The 21,585-nt window shown below is 44.4% G+C and overlaps 1 protein-coding gene across 1 annotated transcript in view; it reads left to right on the top strand.

The window, feature by feature from the left end:
• Nucleotides 1-10,161: 10,161 nt before the first annotated feature.
• The window catches only part of adamtsl4 (ADAMTS-like 4), a 31,544-nt gene continuing 20,120 nt past the window's right edge, over nucleotides 10,162-21,585 (top strand). The window contains exons 1-4 of the mRNA XM_079164344.1: nucleotides 10,162-10,287; nucleotides 11,874-11,937; nucleotides 15,139-15,713; nucleotides 16,528-17,221. Coding sequence (XP_079020470.1) covers nucleotides 10,265-10,287; nucleotides 11,874-11,937; nucleotides 15,139-15,713; nucleotides 16,528-17,221 — 1,356 coding nt within the window. The 5' untranslated portion in view covers nucleotides 10,162-10,264. The remainder of the gene's footprint in view (nucleotides 10,288-11,873; nucleotides 11,938-15,138; nucleotides 15,714-16,527; nucleotides 17,222-21,585) is intronic.

Consider the following 21,585-nt stretch of genomic DNA (forward strand, 5'->3'; position numbering starts at 1 on the left):
TCTGTGCTTTGCGCACACGCGCACACACGCACACACGCACACACACACAAAGCAATCCTTCATTCAACTGGTGGAGTCGCTCAGAGTTCATAGGAAATTATTTTTAGCTAAAGGGGTTTATCAAAAGAGAAAGCTGCTTGGGGGGGCTGCAGTAAAGAAGAAAACCTTTTGAGTACAGTGTATTGTGAGACAGTAACGATAATTCATTCATGGAGACAGAGATGGATATCTACAGAAGTTTAATATAAGAGCAAAGTCTTCATGGGAAAACCATAAAGAACTGTCCATCTCTTAAAAGTTGAAAGCCCTGAAAATGTGTTTTCTCTATCAGCTTCTTTCTTTGAGTGATGGAGTTCAACATGAGCACACTATTTTCTCTCAACAGTTTTATTATTTCACATGAGAAAATCTCTGTTTTTCTATTTCTTTGTACTCTTTTCACTGGGAAAAGTTTATGTGACATACTTGCGCGCACCAATCAGGATTTGGCAACATTTGAATCAGAGTTTGATGGCAGATGGTTGGTTGTATGGTCACTGTCAACCAGGGCTGCAACAACCGAGTTATCTTTTCTCAATTCATTGTTTTTCCTATAAATGTCAGAAAATCAGTGCTGTGTATAATTAACCACAGCCCAAGTTGGCGTCTTCAAATGTGCTGTTTTGTCCGAACAATAGTCCAAAACCAAAAGATATTCAGTGTACTATAATGTATGACAAAGAAAAGCATTAAATCATCACATTTGAGACTTTAAAACCAGCAAATGACTAAAACAACTGTTTGATCATCAAAATAGTTGGAAGTCTTTATAAAATTATGTCTAAAGATGTTTTTTATGTTTTGTTTCTCCGTAGTTAGTCATGAATATTTGTGTTACAGAGAAGTATAAGATTTGAAGCCAGGTTTTCAGGAGCTTTACGTGTTCGCTACAATGACAGCGGGTGGAGAAAGTATTTCCTAATAGAGGAGCTTTTTGGGAGCCTAACAGCGGTTGTGAAGTGACAGATTTTCAGATGACTGTTGTCCTGGAAGTCCAGCTTTCCTGGAGGGAGGCAGGGTGACGGTGACCCAGGCAGGGAGGCAGAGCCTGACAGGCTGGCCAGAGGAAGATAAACAGGCTGCTCTGTATTGTTCTCCTAGTATCACTGAGAAACTGTCAGTCTGACTGATTGAAGGCTGAACCTCCCAAAATAGGCCCTGTGAGGCCGGGTTGCCTTCCCCTTCCACCCCTGTTATAAATAACCCCTCTGTGTGTGTGTGTGTGTGTGTGTGTGTGTGTGTGTGTGTGTGTGTGTGTGTGTGTGTGTGTGTGTGTGTGTGTGTGTGTGTGTGTGTGTGTGTGTGTGTGTGTGTGTGTGTGTGTGTGTGTGTGTGTGTGTGTGTGTGTGTGTGTGTGTGTGTGTGTGTGTGTGTGTTTTAACGTAGGGACAAGAAAGAAAGAGTGTGTGTGAGCAGAGAGAGAGAGAGAGAGAAATGTGATCACTGCCAAGGTGGCCTTAAAAGTGAAGCCACTGAAAACAATAACAGGAGGTCTGTGGGACTCAGAGCCAAACAGTGACAGGGACCCAGCAGTCAAGACCCTCCGCTGACCTCTTCTCAACACACACACACACACACACACACACACTGATTTGGAGGTATAGATATAGTGTGTGTGTTTAAGTCGGTAATGTTCGGATAGGGGCTTGTAAATTACCACCTGAGGGAATATCACTTGATTATTTGGACTGTTTACTCGGTTAACTCGGTGTGCCGGAGGTAAATGTTTTTCAGGCAAATATATGACAGCAGTGCAGCGCTAGCACACTTAAAAACCTTAGTTCAATGCAGCTGGGAGGGGACTCATCTGCTTGTTTACAGCCGAGCAACAATCAAGCAAAAAACGTAAAATAGCGGAATAAAGTTGTTAGAAAGCTTTCTTGTTAAATCCCAAAACCTCAGCCCACCCACACTGCCTGGCCGAGCAGGCTCAGCTCTCATTCCCCCTTCGCCAACTCCCTCCCGGTCTCTCCTTTCCTTTCCCCTCACTGTTCTGGGTCCAGTAACTCTGCTCAGCGAAGTCTCAACTCACAGTTTATACAAGAGTTTTTGGGGTATGTTGCTCCTTATTTGATCTGGCTGCTCTCTCAACCCGTCAGACCGTCTCCACTCTAATCCCCCGCTGTGCGCCTTAGATTTAGGCGTGTGCTGGCACTTGGCTTTAGATATATTTAAAGGTAATAGATGCTCCTGCACACATGCACGCACACCCACACTGAGCTGGTGACTGAGCCAGGACGGGGGAATCACCCTCACAAAGACACACAGATAGCTCACAGCCCCAGCACAGTAGTGTACAGTCTCGGCCTGGCCTCAGTCTGCTCCCAAGTATGTCTGCTATGCTCAACACACTGATGACCTGATTTCCTATCCTGCTTTCATCAGAGTGGGACACCTAGAGAGAAGAGGGAGCAGACAGAGGCGAGAGAGAGAACGTCTGTGCGAATAAGGCATTGGTTTATTGTTCTAGCCAACCTGTTGCATCGCTCTCAGGAGGGAGGAGTTTATGAGTTCAGGGGAAGGTCAGAGGTCATGTTGACGCTCAGGCCAGTTTAGTAAGCGAGAAGAATAAACCAACCCCTCTGTAAATTCACAAATATTTACAGTTCCCGCAGCAACTCACTGTAAATTCTTACACGAGGAGGAGGAGAAGGGGAGGCAAGCATCAGTTTTGAATTTGCTTGCATGACTCTGTGCCAACCCATGTGGAAGACGCCCATGCTCTGATATAGCACACTGCTGCTTGCCTTGTTTAAAACTTACACGATGCAAAACATCCAAGGCCGACTCAAGGAATCACGGGGCTGACAGAAAACCCGAGGGTGGGGACGTACATCCAGTTGCAAGTTAACTACTTCAAATTGAAAACTGATAGCTGGAAGAGAACATTTAGGATTAGAGGGAAATCAAAATGATGTGATATTTACTGGAAAGTCGTTTATCACTACACCGTCATGGAACACATTAGGTTGAATTTCATTATTTGCAAACCAGAAGTTATTAAAGATAACATTTATGGTAGGAAGTTGAATAATTGTTTCTTTTCCCGCTATGCTATAGCTGTAATCGAAGCCACAGTAGAAGGTGTTAATTCAGAAGTTCAGCCCCACATGATTTGCTTCGCATGCAGTATATCCAGTGCATGTTGAATAGACTTTCCTCATCTCAGTATTTTGAGCAGAGACCAGTGAAGCCTTGGGAAGTAAGAGGAGGAGAGGCTGACCTCAGACGTTGACCTCAGGTTGTTTCCAGGATTCCTGCTTGTGGAGGGTACTGAAACCTAAACCTGGCCGAGAGAAGGAGAGACACACCGGTCAGTTCACAGAAGGCTAAAGGAGGGGAGGAGGTGCTGGAGTACACGGCCAAGTCCTTGAGATAGATCTTTGAAAGGTTGCAGATGGATTGCATAAAGATACACAAGATGATTTCTTATTTTAAATGTGATGCAAGTAAATCTAAAGGTGTTGTAAATTAAAGGAATAGTCCAACATTTAGGAAGATATGCTAATTTGCTTTCTTGCCGAGATTTAGATGTAGTTGTGTAGAGTATTGGTACCACTCTCATATCTCTCCATTACATCTACAGCAAGTAGCTGGTTAGCTTAGCTTAGCATAAAGACTGGAAACAGGGGGAAACAGCTAGCTTGGCTCTGTCCAAAAGTGATAAACCTGCTTTCCTGCACCTCTAATGCTCACTCGACATATTTTCTTTGATTAATTCATCCAAATACCAAAGCGTCAAAATGACAAGTTTCACCGCGGGGTTATTAGAGACATGAGGGAGGTGTCGAGCTTCTCATCTGACTTTCGTCAAGAAAGCAAATAAGCGTACTTCCCAAGATGTTTAGCTATTCCTTTAAACAATATTTGAATGTATACACTTTGAGAGAGATTTTCTTTTCTTTTTAAATCTTCTATGTTTCACCTAGTATTCAGACCTCAGATAATATTTAGGAAGAATTGTTTCTTTTGAGGTTGGATTACAATTCCAGCAGGCCAGTCCACTGCCGCAGGGCCCCAAATACCGAGGCTCCCTGCGCTCTCCAAATTCACCTTGTTTCAGTTGTCATTTGGTTTTTTGATTAAACGCTAATTTGTGTGGGAATATGCAACATTCAGACTCAGTATCAACTGAACTGATAGGGGCCTCTCTCAGAGTCCTGCATTATTATTCACTCTTGGGTCTTTGTTGTGAGATTCGGGCCCCTACACAACTGTTGATTGGTACATTTCTGCCCTGGAGCTGCCACAGCGGGTTAATCTGGAAAGGGTTTGGATACATAAATAAATAGGTAGGAAAGAAGCTTTTTGAGTAATTCTTGAGGCTTTGGTAGTTTGTCTTTTTAAACTGATTAATATTGAGAGTGAATAATAATAGCATTTTAAGATTTAACAGGCCCTTGGAATGTTTTTGTTGATGCTAGTGGCGTAGCTCTGTAGACGGTAATGTTTGTCTGTCCAACACTTTCATGCAGACTGAAATATCTCTACAACTATCAGAAATATTGCTATTAAATCTTTGTGGAGATGTTTATGCCGCCCGAAGGATGAATTGTAATAACCTTTCACCTGAGAGGTCACTTAACTTTTTCTTTTAAGCTATCATCAGGTAACATTTTTTTATTGTTTTTATGACCAGCTATCTAAAACCTGATGACTTTCCCATCAGCCTCAGCTGCACTTTGTATTTGCATCAATTTGCAAACATGCTAACACGCTAAACTATGACAGTGAACACAGTCAATATTACCTGCTTAACAGCAGCATGTTAACATTGTCACTGTGAGCATAATAGCATGCCTGTGTTAGCATTTAGCTCAAAGCATTGTTGTGCCCGAGTACAGCCTCACCGAGCCCTTGGCGTGACTGCAGAGTATAGACTCTTATATCGACTGCAGAGGCTCGTCTAAACAAATCAGCGTAGCTTTACCCATATCTCATCTAAAAATCTAAAAGTAATGACAATACATCACTGATGGCTGTCAGATCTGTCATCATCGACCAAGATCTCATGAATGACAGGAATTTACTATCAGCGGCAGTTAATTGAACTTCAGCCTGTGATACAGCACACGGTAGTCTAAAACCGATCGGCCATAAACATACCGAAGCAGTTATTACCCAGCTGCGTCGTTACGCTTTTGAGAGCTCTTGTGGGCTGGTGTGTCTGGTGCCAAACATGGCTGCACTGTGCCAAGCCATAGCTTACATGTCCGTTCACACACACATAGACACCGTTGTTTGTTGTTGTTATGTGTACATACGTGGCCCAGTAGCTTCTCTGAATGGGTAACAATTGCTCTTTGTGTGAATAATTGGAACAAGGTTATTTCAGCAGTTTCGTCAGCCAATTAGGGTCCAACTCAGCTGACCTCTCTCTCGCTCTTCCTGTCATGTCCTTGTCCCGCCAGGGACGACTGTAACGCCTCATTAGTGTGCTCCACCCGTCAATCCTCTTGTCTCCGTATTTTTCTAAATTTGGACCTTTTATTTTTATTCTCATCAATAATGATCTTTCTGTCTGAGCTCCATCAATAGCCCGTGCTTACAGTTTCACAGAACTAAAAGGCTTTTAGTGGAAAAATATCTCTGTGGCTCCCTCTCGGACTGTAAAGATGTTATCCGTTTTCTTCTCTGGCTCTCTGCACCCTTTTCAGAGCACACATGCCCCGCTTTGATCCGGACCCTGGCACAGGATTGGTGGAATGGAGCAAATATTGACTCCATCTGAGCCAGACAAATCGCACCCCCTTTCTGCGTTCTTTCTCTTTCACTCTCCTTTACACTTGCTCAGTTCCCATCTAATCTGCCATTACCTCTTTCTCTCACATTCCCTTTCATCCCCTTTCTGCTGCTGCCTTTCTTTTCACTCCCTTTGTGTCCCCGTCTGTCAGTCTCTCTCTCGTCTCTCCTCGAGGCTTCTGAGGCCGACTGTACTGTTGGGTCAGGACTCTCCGCTTAGTTCGCAGCCTTCACAGATATCAATTCATGACGTTCTCTATCTCAATGTTTGGATTTCACAACTGTCCAAATTAAAGTCTCTCACCGTCACGTGCTTTATGTTGAACTATATGCTACTGCCTTAAGCTTGGAACATACTTTTGCATCTGCGAGTCTTCTGACATGCACGGGCAAAGTGTGAAGACATTCGTGGCATGAGCGAACATATTTTCATATAATGTTCATATGTGCTGCAGACGGCTGCCACATTTACAAAACCAGACAACACAGAAAGAGAAAGAAATAAGTAAAAGGAAAAACCTTTTAAACCTAAATCTGTGCTTCCACCTTTTTGGTTCTTTGTTTTGCTTCCATATTGACCTAACCCCATTCCTACTGGATAAATAACTAGTCAAAGCACATTTCATGCACTGGACTACAGATGAGGATTATGTTATACCGCTCGATGATAAGTCAGGGGACCACTAAGATGATTAGGCTTCATCCTCTGGGAACCATTAATGTCTCAACCAAAATTTGTGCCAATCCTTCTAGTAGATCTTGAGTTATTTCACTGGACAAGTAAACACTTTGACCTGCTGGTAGCACTAGAGCAAAATACAGGGAATTACTGAAAGGATCCATCCTCTGGGTACCATGAATGTCTGAACCAAAAATTATGACAACACATAAAAAAGACAATCCACTAAAACAAGAAATGCCAGAGGAAATGTCAGGGGATCACCAAAGTCGTCGAGCTTTATCCTCTAATGTCTAATCAAAAATGTCATCCATTAAGGTCGGTGAGTGTCTGTGGCCCTAGTTATGTCCCGCACCGTTGGCACTAGTCTGCCCTGAGAAATCAATCTGATTAGCTTTTCATCTGATCAATCCAATATACTAACAACATTACAATCTGAATTGAAGCTATGTGTTGAGCGAGAGTGGTGTGAAAATGGTAGGCAAAAGCTGCTGTGTTTCATCATAACAACAGTACATCCACAGTCCTAGGTCTTCCGGTTTCCCTTTTTGAATGACGAATACAGACTACTGCTACCTGCTGGTATGGAGAGTTATTTCCTCTCAGGTAGGCGCAGAACGTACTTGCTAGTTGGTGGTTGGCTGTAGTCTTTGCGGGATGTTCAAGTGCAACTTTTTGGCCAAGACACAAGCGACGTGAGGAGACGCAACAGTCGGCCTTCGTCGCCGCTAGTTCTTTGATGTCGGTTTGGTGCGTCTGGGCCAATCCATCCCAGAGCCATTGAGATATTTCAGTCTGGACCAAAGTGGTAGACCATCAGACAAACTGATCGTCATATACCTGCATGGATGAACACTCTCCTCCCTCTTACATAAAGACACTGTTTCAGCCCTGCCTCCTCTCGCTGTGTCTGTAAGTGAGTTTAAACTGAGCTTTTCATGCACTGGGACCTGTGGTCTGAAAAGGGTTAATGATAACCATCAGATGGGTCTTCATACTCATCCCCTCTGTTTGACTTATTCAAGTCACTCTGTCTCGCTGCTGTCTTCTCAGCCCAACTCTGTCCGTGATGCTGGTCTGAAGAAGCCTGGAGGCCTCATTGACTTTTACAGTAAAAGGGTTGCGGGCTTACTGGGCCCGAGGCCGGGTTGTGTGTGTGTGTTTTTTGGAGGCAGGGTGTGTGTACATGCAAGGAGTTTTTCGAGTGATGTATCACTCCCACGGCGCCCCGCTACTGTGATCTGCAGGGCTATCACTGAAGTCAGCCGCTCGAGACGCATCACAGATCTGCTGCTACATACGGACCTCCCCGGACACACACATACATCTGTATGTTGTGATGACGACTTGATACAGACATTTTGCTAATCAGCATTCTGTGGTTGGTGTTGCATGCCGGCAGGCCAACACGTTAGTTATTGCTTCTCAGGGATCCAGAGAAAGAGAGAAACGATAGAAGGGAGGGAGGAGTGGAGCTGAGGGCTATAAGTGGTCACGGACCACTGGTGGCCATGGCAATGACCTCTGGCTAATTGTAGTTACTGATAGACACGCTGCTTAGAAGTACAGAGATATCCATTTCACTAATCACACACACACACACACACCCGACCCTGCTATATGTGTCTATGCATGTGCGTTAACCTCTGGAATCTACCCTCATCATTCTGGGTACGCCTTTAACGTTAACTTTTATTTTGACAGATCAGATCTGAAGCCCGGTCTGTAATGTGGTTTGAGTTTTAAGTTGTTGGCTCGCAGCGGGCTTTGAAGTCGCTAATCTCCTTCGCCATCGCTGTGTCCGTGTTTTTGGATGCCTGTCCAAGAAAAGCAGCAGCAGCTTGGCCCTGGGACGTCTCAACCCCTGGGTGTGTGTTTGACCATAACTCACTGCGTACCCGCCCTCCCGACCAGTCATCGGCCTCTCTCACATTTCCACCGTCTCGCCTCTCTTCTCAGTGGCAGCAGGGTGGGAAATGTTATGTTGTTGAGTAGGGCTCTGATCTTCTTGGTAGTAAACAATGTTTTTAGTATCCCATTAGTTTCACTTTCCCTCCCTTTTTTTCATAATCTATCCATATTTCATCCGACTCTTTTATTCTCATGCACTGTTTACTGTCTGTTCCCTCTTTCTTCATCCGATCTTGTTCATACTGATCATGTCGGCTCTATCTTCTCTCTGCTTGTTTTTCTTGATGAAGATGATGTTTATTTTTAATTATTTGTCATGCATACAGCCACCACAGATTAAATATAAACCAGATCCAGAATGCAGCACATGCATGTTAAAGAATGCAACAGAGTGCAAAGTAAAGCCAATTAAGAAACATTTTATATCTGATGTTCAGACCTTCATGTTTACAACAAAATGTATACATTGCTTATTATGATTATAACATATTACAGAAGTCAAAAGAAAGACATGGCACCATACGTTTCTTGAGTAGGCACACAACACAAATCAAGTAAAGCTCTTTATCCCATGAAGACATTTTATATTTTTCCTCCCAACCTCTGTGTCACTCTTCACCCCCCCACACAAACACACAAACACACAAACACACACACACACACACACACACACACACACACACACACTGTCCCCACTGTCCCCTGTCGCCGTTCTGTTTCAGACTGAGGTCGGTGGCTTACAACCAAATAAATATGGTGTAAACAAGTTGGCATCAGACAGTTTTCACATCTGCTTCAGACCGCAACCAAGAAGAGTTCAGAGCCCACACACACTCACAAACACAAACACACACACACACACACAGAGACAGAGTCATCATTCCAGCTCTGAAGTGTCTTGTCCCTTGGGTGTACTTATCTGGTGGAGCATGTCTGTTTTCGAGCCCTTATGTGATTAAACAGTTATGAGAAAACACAGCAATGTTTATATCACTCAAAAATATATGTTGCATGGCAACTATCCTTCCAGTGAGTCAACAGCCATATTTCATCTATGCAAAATACAAAAATAATTTTCCACTTTCGACATTCATTTTCCACTTTGTTGTAGAACAATTAGTGTTTGTATTGGCACAATGGTAGGCCCATAAAGCTTTGTACCTCCCTGCTGCAGATGCTGCCAGCTCATGGCTGTTTCCGACAATGAGTAGATTATTACTACTGATCAGTGTGACCTGGTACAATGTAGCATTCTTATGTTGGATTGTGCAACTAAGAAAGCGGCTCTGAGAGTTATTATAGCTTAGTCAGGACCCATAGAGGTGTGTGTGTGTGTGTGAGAGAGAGAGAGAGAGAGCGAGAGAGAGAGAGAGAGAGAGAGAGAGAGAGAGAGAGAGAGAGAGAGAGAGAGAGAGAGAGATAGAGAGAGGCTCTGGGAGTGTGTGGTTTATTCGTGTGAAAATAAGAGATGGGGAGAGTTGTGTAATCTGTTCATTTTGTGTCTCCTGTCTCCCCCCTCTCTCTTCCCTCTGGCCCCCTGGCTGCCATGCGTCACACCAGTTTATAATAAGGACCCCAAAAAAAGTTGTGGAGTGAACGGACTGAAAGAGAGAAAAAAAACCGAACCCTTCCCACTCTCCTAAAATCACGGGGAGTGACTGTGACAGGAGGAAGGGGACAGAGAGAGAGAGAGAGAGAGAGAGAGAGAGAGAGAGAGAGAGAGAGAGAGAGAGAGAGAGAGAGCTGAAGAAGCCCTCGCAGGATTTCACCACATTTCTTTCAGGACCGCACAGACCCGAACAGACCACAATCCGATCACTAAACCTGGACTGATAATCAATAGCTTTTATTAGTCGCGGAGTGAGGACTGTTGTGGGAGACTCTTGGAGGAGCATGCGGCTCGGTTTACTATTCAGGTAAAACTTTGACTTTTACTGCTGCAACCTGCTGCCTCTCTCAGTCCGCTTGTACACAACATCACATGGGGGGTTGCATCCTCCTTTGAGCGGGCATGGTGTGTTGAGCGTGGAAGAGATTTTATAAAGTTTTGTTTTGTGGCGAAGTTTGGACTTTTACGCGCGACGCCTTCTTGTTGCGCACTGCGCTTTGCAGGATATATGATAGGAATTTACCCTAAGACATCTGGGTTTAGGGTAGAGTCTTTCTCCTCAGGGCAGATTTTTGAGATTTTCCCCCCTGTCGCATATCTCTGTCTCCCTCTCTCTTTCCCTCTGTCCCCGCGGCTCTGAGTTTATTCTACAATGTGCCACTGTAGCGGCCAGGAAAACGTGGACCCGGGTAGGGGGTCCTTACTTCGGCCTCAGCGGCTCTGTTGTGTCGGGCTGTGCGGGACCTTTGTCTGTGTTTTTCGGGGTAGTCTGATGTGGGGAAGGTTGCAGAGACCACGGCGGTGCACCACACTGGGAAGAAGGCACCAATTACCCTGACTACATGTGGCTTGCGGACTCGTGGTTGTGGTGATGGTTTGGTTCTCGTGTTGAGCGCTGAATGGTCCATCATAGCAAGTCGTTTAGTATCATGTTCAGGCTATTTTCTTGGCAGATGAAGAGATGGTATTCCACTTGTTTCTTGTGCACTTGTGTCTGCAACTTCATGGAGATTGTTGTGGCAACTGCTGGTTTTCTTAAAAACAAGTACATTCATCAGAAACGTTTCCCTTTTAAGGGAAATGTATGGCTTTGACGACTCAATATATATATATATATATATATATATATATATATATATATATATATATATATATAGATAATATAAAGCTGCTCTAGTGGGTAATGCATCCTAATGTAGTGTTATGTCACGTTTATGAACACTAACCCAAAATTAAAGGGGGCATTCATCACCATCTCACATCATGAACCACGTCAGACCTCAAATAAAAACTACCTCACAGTACAGCATTATTTTAGATATTGTGACTGATTAAGTCTGGTTGTGTGTGTGTGTGTGTGTGTGTGTGTGTGTGTGTGTGTGTGTGTGTGTGTGTGTGTGTGTGTGTGTGTGTGTGTGTGTGTTAAAGCCATATCCTCAGGGTGGTGTAGAGCCCCAGAGAGAGGCATGCGGAGGAGAAACATACTTGCTGTTTAAATCCATTAGTTTGTTAGCGCCTCCCCAAATTGATAGAGATGTTTGCCAGTGAACCCTGAAGGGAAAAATAAACTTGTGTTCACCCCGGCTGGAACGCTCACGCCTGTAGTGGGAAACAAAGTGGCATAATTGGTTGCTAAATTAAAATTAGGTCACTGGAACATATGGGGTGTTCATTCAACACATTCAACACAGTTTGTAAACTAAATTTACATTCGGGGAAAAAATGTTCAAGAACGCTGATGACCATTGAACAAAGAACAATGAGTCTCTGTACGTTTGCAGAGTACATACAAATGCTCATTTTAGGTCATGGAACTATTATGGAACAACCTGCTGATGTTTAAAATCTTGTATATCTGCCACTTATTTCCCCCTCTGCTCTTCATCTCTCCAGGCTCTATGTCCTGTGGGGTTTTGTGGTGGTCACGACCTCCGTGACCAAGGCAGCCAGGAGGAAGGTGAGTCATTAGCTCATTAGGAGTGAGATCCGCAGACAACAGCTTCGTGATAAAGGGCTGAAAAGTGACAGTTTAAGGATAGATTTCCATTATTTCACGTCCTAAAACAAACCTGACTGGCCCATATGCACTCTATAAGAGTTATCGGACGCTGGAAATGTTCATACTGGCTGCAAAGACATCCCATTCTTTTTCTTTTTTAAAGATTTTTTTGTTGTTGGCATTTTCACCTTTATTGGACAGTGAAGAGGCAGACTGGAAACGGGGGAGAGAGAGATAGAGATGTATGACATGCAGCCAGGGTCCCTGGCTGGAGACTGTTGCCGTTATGTGGCATGCACTGTTACCATTCGGCTCCAAAGGTGATCCCTCACTAACACCAATGGAAGAGATGGGAGACCAAATCCAAAGTCTTCATACTTTGCAAAAATACATGCCGAATTTCAGCCAAAGCTAATGTGAGGCTTCACCAGTCGCAGTCAGTCAAATTAGGTGGGTACCTTCCAGCCTTTTTAGTATCCAATTCTATTTGTGTTAGCATCGCTCCACTACTGCTAAGCAAGGGAACACCGTATAAGAAAACAAAGAGGGAATTTTAAACTGAAAAGACTGTAACTCATTCTGCTGAAGCCTCAAATCAGCTTCCCCTGAACTATGGAACAAATTGTTGTTATAGATAACAACATCTTTTCATGATCTACTCTTAACAAAAACAGCAGCTGTGTTAATGCATTTTTCAGATGATGTATTTAGGTTTTAAAAAAAAGTATTTAGCTTAAAGCCGCCATCATTGCTATTTTTTATAATAACAATGTATCAAATGACAATGTGAAAACATTGTGAAAGGAGAAGAAGCTCAAGAGAATTATAACCTGAATCTTTATAGTGAGTTTCAGCTAATTGTTTAGCTCATTTGTTCGGCCGAAATGTTACTGTTTTGGTTCACTCTCACCACTCGCATAGGGTTTTATGGCCCCAGCTGGCAGATGTTACACTACCCGCTCAGGACCAAACATCAGACACATTTAGCGACTAGCTGGCGCACATAGTCCAACATTAGCAGCTAAAGATCCAAATATTTCCCCCAGGAGCTGATGGAGACCAAAAACAGAGCTAAAAGAGAGTGAATGTTGGACTCACAGTCATCAGTTGGCCAGAAACACCCCTTCAAATGAATGATAATATCCCCCGTAACTGTTGGAAGAAGCAATAGTTTGCAAAAAACAACCCTAAAGGTGTTGACGTGTCAATGTTCGCTATTCATTTCTGCTGCACCCAAGTGGAAGAAATCTGTTACCGAAGGTTTGACAAGATTCTGGTCCTCAACCTATAAATGAACACTTAATCCTTCAGTTGAGCTGAAAAATCTGTTCTAATTACAAAAAAAAAGGATGAAGAATAACTGTGGATTTTGTCCCCCATCTCTTCTGCTGGAAACCGGTAAAGGACTTGATCTCTTCACTGCCACTATGGAGTGGAGGACAATTACAACATTTGGTTGTATGTACACATGTCAGTATTCGCAGCTACACTCCGGTCTGGATCAGGCCTGGCAGTGCAGTGTCGCAGGAGTTTAACCAGTAGCTCCAGGTCAGCGGTAGCTGCTGCAGGTTCACTGCACGGAGCTCATTAATGGTCCCAGTTATGTGGCAGCTGTGTGTTTGATGTCACTCATTACAAAAGACAACACCTCTTTTCTAGAAACACACATACACACACACACACACACACACACACACACTCAGTCATTAGGCCTGTCTGCTTCAACCCCCCCTCATCTCTCGTACCCCTTTCTCTTTGCTCTTCTCCCACCCTCCTGCCATTTCACCCCAGACACTGACAGGAACCCTTTTAATCTGGATAATACTGTACTGAAGCACACATGCATAGAAACACAAACACACAAGCATGCCTCTTACACCTGTCCTCTCTCGCCACAAACCCACAAACAGTTTCTACAGTATGTTTACTTACATCTTTCTGCCCATGTACACACAAATGTACACACTCAAAAAGAGAGAGTGAGGGGGGAGAAGTGGAGTGCAGATTTATGTTTTGGTTCTTTCTGAATGGAAACTTTTGTTCAGCTCTCATGTTTGCCGCTCTGCCAACCAGGCCAATGCTTCAGTTGTGAAATGAGAGGAGAAACATTTATTTGTAGCCATAGAGGAAGACATCAAAGCCTGACCTGGCACCCACATGCATGCACTCTCACACACACACACACACACACACACACACACACACGCACACGCACGCACACGCACACGCACACGCACACGCACACACACACATTCACACACACGCACACACACACATTCACAGCCAGATCAGCCCCAATCTTGTTGTTTCTGCAGCGCATTCATATGACACCAACTCCAATGAATTTATCCATCTGCTCATAAGCTGCTGGCAGGTGACCTCAAAGCCTGAGTAAACTATGAATCTTTTCAGGATTTATATTTTGGCCTCAGAGGAAGGAAACTCATGAGACTGCAGCTCAACAGCGGACTCAGTTACTGTGAAGTGATAAGTCCCTCCAGAGATTTTTGATTTTGCAATGGCAGCGTTTTTTGCTAAGTTAAGTACTTCTTTAAAATATTGCCAACGCTTGTCGTTTTAACCTTTTTACAGAGGGGTTAATGTTACATCCAGTCAGAACACATTCAATTCATTGAAAGTACTTTTTAACCAGCCAAACCTTTCTTTTTTTTCAATTAATTTATTGCCCAAAAATGTTTTCATTCAGGCCTTACATTTTAAAACGGTACAGAGCATACTGACATTAAATCAGATTTTCACAACATTTTCTGTTAGAAGTGAAAAGAGATATATCTGCTGGATTAAACCAGAGACTACCAACTGTTGTAGTGATCGTGCACAGATTTCTAGTTTTGCTGAATACTGAAAGGTGGTGATGACAAACCGGTTACCTCACGAATGGATGAGCTCTTGTTTAAAATCAGTATATCGTTGTTGGGCGTGACAGAGAGTGATGAGGAAACATGTAGCTAATATAATAATAATCAGCAACTATTTAGTAATTAGTTAATCATTTCAGTCATTATTCAAAAAGAGTTCCATCTTTTCAAATGAGACTTTTCTACTTTTCATTCAGTTGTATCTCAATATCTGTGTGTGTGTGTGTGTGTGTGTGTGTGTGTGTGTGTGTGTGTGTGTGTGTGTGTGTGTGTGTGCCAGGTGGCAGGCAGACGGTCCAGACAGGTGTTTGAGGCGGAGCCTGTGGAGGGGGTGTGGTCTGTGTGGGGGGAGTGGTCTGACTGCTCGCAGACCTGCGGCGTAGGCGTGTCACAGAGGAGCAGGTCGTGTTTACCTCCCCCGCCTCCCCTCTCCCACTCTCCACCTAACTGGGCAGGTTATTTGCCCGGGGGCATCGGAGGTCCTGTCATCTCACCTGTGCGCCCCTTCTACCCTCCTCGTTACCCCGGGCAGCACCAGCCTCATCACTCCCCGTCCATCTCCGACAATCACAACCAAGGGGTGTCTCTGTATCGGAATACCAACCCCGGGGGAGGAGGAGCAGCTCCGGTACCAGGACAGGCCAATCCAAACCCTCCTTTTTACCAGCCAGAATTCTCCCCAAGCAATCAAGACCATGCGCCTGTGTACCGATCGCCCTACCACGCTCCCTCTCACGGCTACAACCAGCCAGCACGCATGATTAGGAGGCCGACCAATCCAGGAGCACCGAGGTCTGCAGGAGGCGGGAGCAGAAGGTCGACCGCCCCAAATCGTGAGGGTTTGCCTGTGAGGAGGTGAGTGAGACCGGACAAGCGAACTAATCAATTAGAGCCGAGCTTCTCACAGATATAATTTTTCATCTGTAAAATCTCCTACTCTGTATGTATTTTGGTCACAATTCTGGATTTGTTAAATTAATGGGCCAATGCGTCATAATCAGATGTTTTTGATGCAAAACAAAAATCCAGTATTTAAACCAAAAAGTTTCAGCATCTTTTTAAAGGTCAACGGTCAGTGGCCCATAGAGAAACACTGATTCAATCAATTTCCAGTTAACGGAAGCTTTTACATGTGCTGTGTGCTGCTCTTCTCCAGGAAAATGACTCTTAACACACAGGAAGTGAGTTTTGCCTTACTGGCACAAAAAAGTGCGGACGACATGGCTTTAACCTCTGTGATCTCTGGGGACTGTAACACAGAAACAGCGATGTTGTATCAACAAAGATTCCTCAGAGTACCATTTGATGCACATGCTCAGGATTCATTCAGGTGCCGTTAGTTAAAGTGCTGACATTGTTTCGGCATTAGAGAGGGTTTGTTATGATGTTTCCAGTGTTTGAGTTTGGAGTTTTGCACATAACTGGTATCTGCTGTGTTATTAGATCATTACCTCTGGCTTTTGTCATAACAACAGGCACTGCATTACTCTGCCCGCTGAATGTCGGTTATGATTATGTTGGACAGCTAACATGTACTCTGAAATGCATCCTGTCTTCCTGTTCTCTTTATTTTTGTCACTGCCTCTGGATCTTTCTCTCCATCTGTAAATCTTCCTCTCTAAATACTGCTTCTTCTTCCATTTTTTGTGTCTTTCCTTTTGACTCGCAGGTCTTCCGCCATCCGTCCAGGTCAGTTTGGGTACGGCAGGGTCCCGTTCTCTCTGCCTCTGCACCGTCCCAACCGGCAGGCTCGCCACACTGTTAACGGCACTGATGATGAAACATCACCTGCGCCCAATGAAGACGATGCAGAGAACAACGGGAAGGAGGACGAGGAGACGGCGAGTGATGGAGAGGAAAGGAAGCGGGGGAGGCGTGAGGAGGAGGAGGTCTCTGAGGACCCTGCTGCTGAGGAGGTTCCCGCCACAACTGGCAACCCACACCGCCATGTTGACCGACCCCCACAAACCAATACAGAGCACGGGAGGGCAAGAGAGCGAGTCCCACCTTCTCACTTCTTCTCACGCTCCTCATCAACATCTCTCCTACCCAACCGCCACAGGTTTGACTGGCACTCCGTCACCGCGCCGCCTCCTCCCATCCCTCCTCTCTCCCGCCCCAACTCCCCTGCCGTCGTGTCACCATTTTCCTCTCCTCTCCATCGCTCCAGCCCCATTTACAGAGAAAGGGAGCTCCAACCAGGCTTTAGCCCCCACGTCCCACCCAGCGGCGACATCTACCCGCTGCAGCACCCCCACATCCCGCACCTGGGAGTGGAATCAGGCAGAGAGGGAGGAAGGGCTGCTCCTCAGGTCTTCCAATGCTCTGGGCCGGAGAAGGAGTACCGCAGGTGCTTCTCACAGGTAAGATCTTCACCCATGAATACGAGGGGAAAAGTCATTCTTCCACTCATTCCACTGGCTTCACACCCTTTTAATCATCCCAGTAGTTCACTTTCATACTTGCTACTTAACGTGTATGTCCACCACTGACCTCTGCTTTATTCAGCCTGCAGTCATGCTTGATTTATATGTTGAAGGGAGCAGTTAGGCAGGCGTAAATTTGAAGGTCAGCAGAGTGTATTTGATAGGTAGATCATTCCCCAGCTCCAACACTAGCTGGTTGTCTTTGAGCAATCGGATGGAAACTGACTGCAACTGCCTCCGCAGCTCCAAGGCCTGTGTGTATTCTGGGTAGCAACCAGAATACACTCCTCCGTTGTGAAGCCATACACGTGTCTTTGCGACTGATTGCACAGACGTGTGAGAAGAAAAACTTGCCAGAACCTGCGCGTTAGTGTGTGTAAATGCGTGCGTAAATCTGTGCACGTGTGTATCGCCGTAACGTCCTGTCTGTCTCGAGGCCTGTCTGGTGATGATTGGGGTTGCAACCGGCTCCATACCTCTCGGTGCGGTTCAGTGCGAGCGTTATCAGTAGCAAAGTGGAAAAAGAGCAGCCAGAGGCACAGACAGGCCGGTCGCGACAGATCGGCGAATTCAAACCCTCGACACACGGGTGAGAAACTGAGGTGGACGCCGCAGTAACTCAGGTTTCACTAAGACAGGAATGCCACGCTTGATTTCACTCAATTAAATGTGAGATTGAGGTAGAATATCGTGGATGAAGAGTTTTTAGTGATCGGGTGTTGTGCCTGGAGATTGTATCCACACTGTTTATTTATTGATATGTTCTTAATAGGCTTTAATATTTGTATCGTGTTTTAAAACATAAAGGCAATAGACATTTTTAAGGCACCCGTCCTGATATTACCACATTTCACACAGTATCACATTCGGCAAACATGCACATTTTCCACCTTTTTGCAATGGCTGCTTCAAATTAACAGCAGGCTTTCACACAACATTCCACCGCCATTTATTCAATCATTAATCAATCAACTCTTGTCCCTGGTGAGAGGGACAGCATGTGGAAAGTCACAGATATCATGCTTGACTTAATTTCTATTTTCAAGCACAAAAACAGCCTTCTTTTGTTCAGTCAGTCCTTTACAGCTGCACTGAACATGTTAAGATACTTAGGTATGAAAAACTGAAACGTATTCTATCAGAATATTTCATACGATACTAATAGATAAAAGGAAAAAAAACAATATGACGTGACATCTTTCTTGCGCACTAACTTGCTATTTGATAAAGCAGTAGTGAGAAAGTATCATTCATTGAGTTTCATGTAAATCAGTTGAGATACCTCACATGGAGGGACGAACGAATAAAATATACGGAAGGAAACTGATCCATAGTCCATTTTAAGATTTGATCATGGGGACAAAAATACATTTGCCCCGGTTATTTATTCCAGCAGACCACTTGTAGCAGTAAGTGAGAGCGTTGGTAGAGATGATAAGATTCAAGTTAAATACCACACACATACACCAATACACTTGTGCATTTTCACTCTCACTCGCTATTTCCACAACTGGCTCTCATCGAGTGGAAGTAGACACTTAAATTTGGGGCCGGGTTGGCACTCGTGGGCTCTTGACTTTTCTCTCTTTGGATAACTTGGCACGCTCTCTTTCCCGCTTTCATCTCCCTCTCTTTCTTCTTTTCTGTCTCTACCCGGCTCTGTGTGATAGTCCCCATGTTAAAACAGATTTAGTAGCTGGCCTGGCAGAATACTCGCCTTGTGTGTGCCAGCAGCGCTAATAGCAGTCCTGTGACGGCTCGGCCTGACTCATTGGGTTACATATTTACCCAACATTAGCCTCTGCTTTAGCTTTGTTTGCTCCTGCAGTGTCCACATTTTTAGATGTCTTTTCATCATTTAAAGATAGGTTTAACTTCTGATGAATGCAGGACTTTGCCCAGGCTTGTATGTGCTGTATATATATGTGTGTTTGTGTGTGATTTAGGGAGTGAGCCAGACTGAGTGTGACACATCCTATTATCTATTAGGTGTGTTTGTCATAACACACCACGCCTGAGGCCCATCACAAGTGTGATTGGCTGTGTGTGTATATGCGTGTGTGTGTGTTTTTACTGTTGCGTGGAAGCAAGAGGGGAACCGAGAGAGGGTCAGAGGAAATGAGAAGGGCAAAAGGGGAAGTGTGTGTGTGTGTGTGATGTGTGTGTGTGATGTGTGTGTTAGAGTGAAGGAAGTGACGCAGTTAAGTAGTAGTGAATGAGAGTACTGTTTTTAGAAAATCTGCACACAGTAGTGAGAGGGGGAGCTAAAGGGCGAGGGGGGAGAAAAGGTGGGGAGGGAGTGAGGCAAAGAAGAAATGGAGATGAAGGCTGGTGAGGATGAGTGTTATGGTGTCAGAGGGGTAAAGAGAGGCAGCAACAAATCGAGTGGGATGGAGAGAAAAATGTTCTGCAGGAAGAAAAGAGAGGGATTCATGGAAAAGTGTGTGCGTTTGTGTGAACGAGCGCAGTGTAACAAGAGGAGAAGTTATTCTGTCCGAGGGAGAGGGGAGGAAAAGGTGGAATTTGAGAAGAAGCTGCCTGAAAAAAAAGAAAAGAGAGACACACCAGCTTGAAGCAGACAATTCACAGACAAACACACTCCTCTTCCCGTCCTTTCCTTTCCCAAGTCTTTGGTTTTGATGATTCTCTACTCATTCCCTCTCGCCTCTGCTCCTCTCTCTGTCCTCCTCTTCAGAGTAAATATTTGCCAAGAATCACTAACAGTGCGTTCCTCTGCAGCAGCAAGTGAGGCGAGATTTGAGATGCACGTAGTTCACCACGCGGCTCAATAAGAACGATACCAGCAAACACAAGGGTGTCGTTTCCAATGGAAACTGGGGGAGAAATCTCTGAGCTGGTGAAAATGTTGATCTCTACAATGTCTCTACAATGTTGCCTTCAATGGATTCAAACAAATATAAATAGGACATAACATTCACATATTATTGAAGAACCTCTGACTTCATTGTTCTCATCCCTCCACTACCGACACCAAACCTGCACTCTTGAGGAGAAATAACACCTCAAAAAAACATGCCATACTTTAAACACGCACTGCAATGTTATTGATCTCGCTCCTGTATCCAAAACCTGAGGAGTTTGTGTTGCGACTACTCTGCACACTTAACGTTGCCTCAGGCTGCTTCATAAGATGATCTAATCACAGTCTGTCATTACACAGGCGTTTCTACAAAGGAAATATATTATTACTATCAGCGTGGAGCCACACTCGTCAACTCTAATAACTGCGTGCAGAACCCGCCACGCTTGCTGTTCTCATGAAGTGACAAACCGGCCCAGATGTTTTTGTTCGTGGGACTCAAGCAACACACGCAAACACTCAACCACACGGATTCATTTAGAAGATCTGTACTTTCTTTGCTTTAGTACTTTAACAAGCAGAAGTACCTGCTTCTCTTCAAAAAACAGGTTCCTCTGCTTGTTAAAAATCTGTTTATACCAACTCCTGTGTGTGGAGTTTTCCCTCTTTCATGTTCCTTTTCAGGAAACAGGGCAACAGTCTGGTCTGTCAAAAAGTAACAAAATCCACGAACCAGCACCTCTAACGCTCACTAATCACCATGTTTTATCTTGCTTGTTTAATCTGAACAAAAACTGAAGTGTAAAAACAGTGTCTCCAGGAAATAAACCCCGTAGCGTTTATGTAGCGTTGCATTTAACGGACAAATATGAGAGCGGTATCGATCCTCTCGTCTAACTCTCAGCAAGAAAGCGAATAGGTGTGTTTCCTAAAACTGTTTCTCTACCCATGAAGGATTCAAATCTCTTCTTTATTTGTGTCCTGACCACGGTAGTCAGCAGTAACACTGAGGTACAGCTCAGGAACATTAGACAGAAAACGCAACATATGCCACAAAATCATGACATTTGTAAAACAAACAAACCACAAAAAGACCGCAACGTCGGCAGCCAGAGGACAGAGCACGCCGTTTCTGCAGCAATGATTTAAATTCACAGAGTGAGTCCAACTTTTTGAGACAACTTTGGATCCAATTGCAGACGGTTCCCGACAGGGGAAGCAGCATCTCTGTCTACAGTAATAAACTCCTTTGCATAGTTCCGTGCAGAGTTTTGGACTGTTAATATAAACGAGCTCTGGGAACGAAGAGCATAGCTGTCCACACTTCCTACCTCTCTCTCTCACACCCATGTGTTATTATGAAAATATGCATTAAATCACTTCACTGGTTTGTAGCAACAAGATGTGGGTTTGTCATTTTCAGTGCCCTCGAGCCAAGTTCTGGTTTTCATTTATTGATCTTGTGTCGTGTTTTCTTCTC

The sequence above is a fragment of the Pholis gunnellus genome (genome assembly GCF_910591455.1).
Source record: "Pholis gunnellus genome assembly, chromosome: 8".
In the NCBI taxonomy this organism is placed as follows: domain Eukaryota; kingdom Metazoa; phylum Chordata; class Actinopteri; order Perciformes; family Pholidae; genus Pholis; species Pholis gunnellus.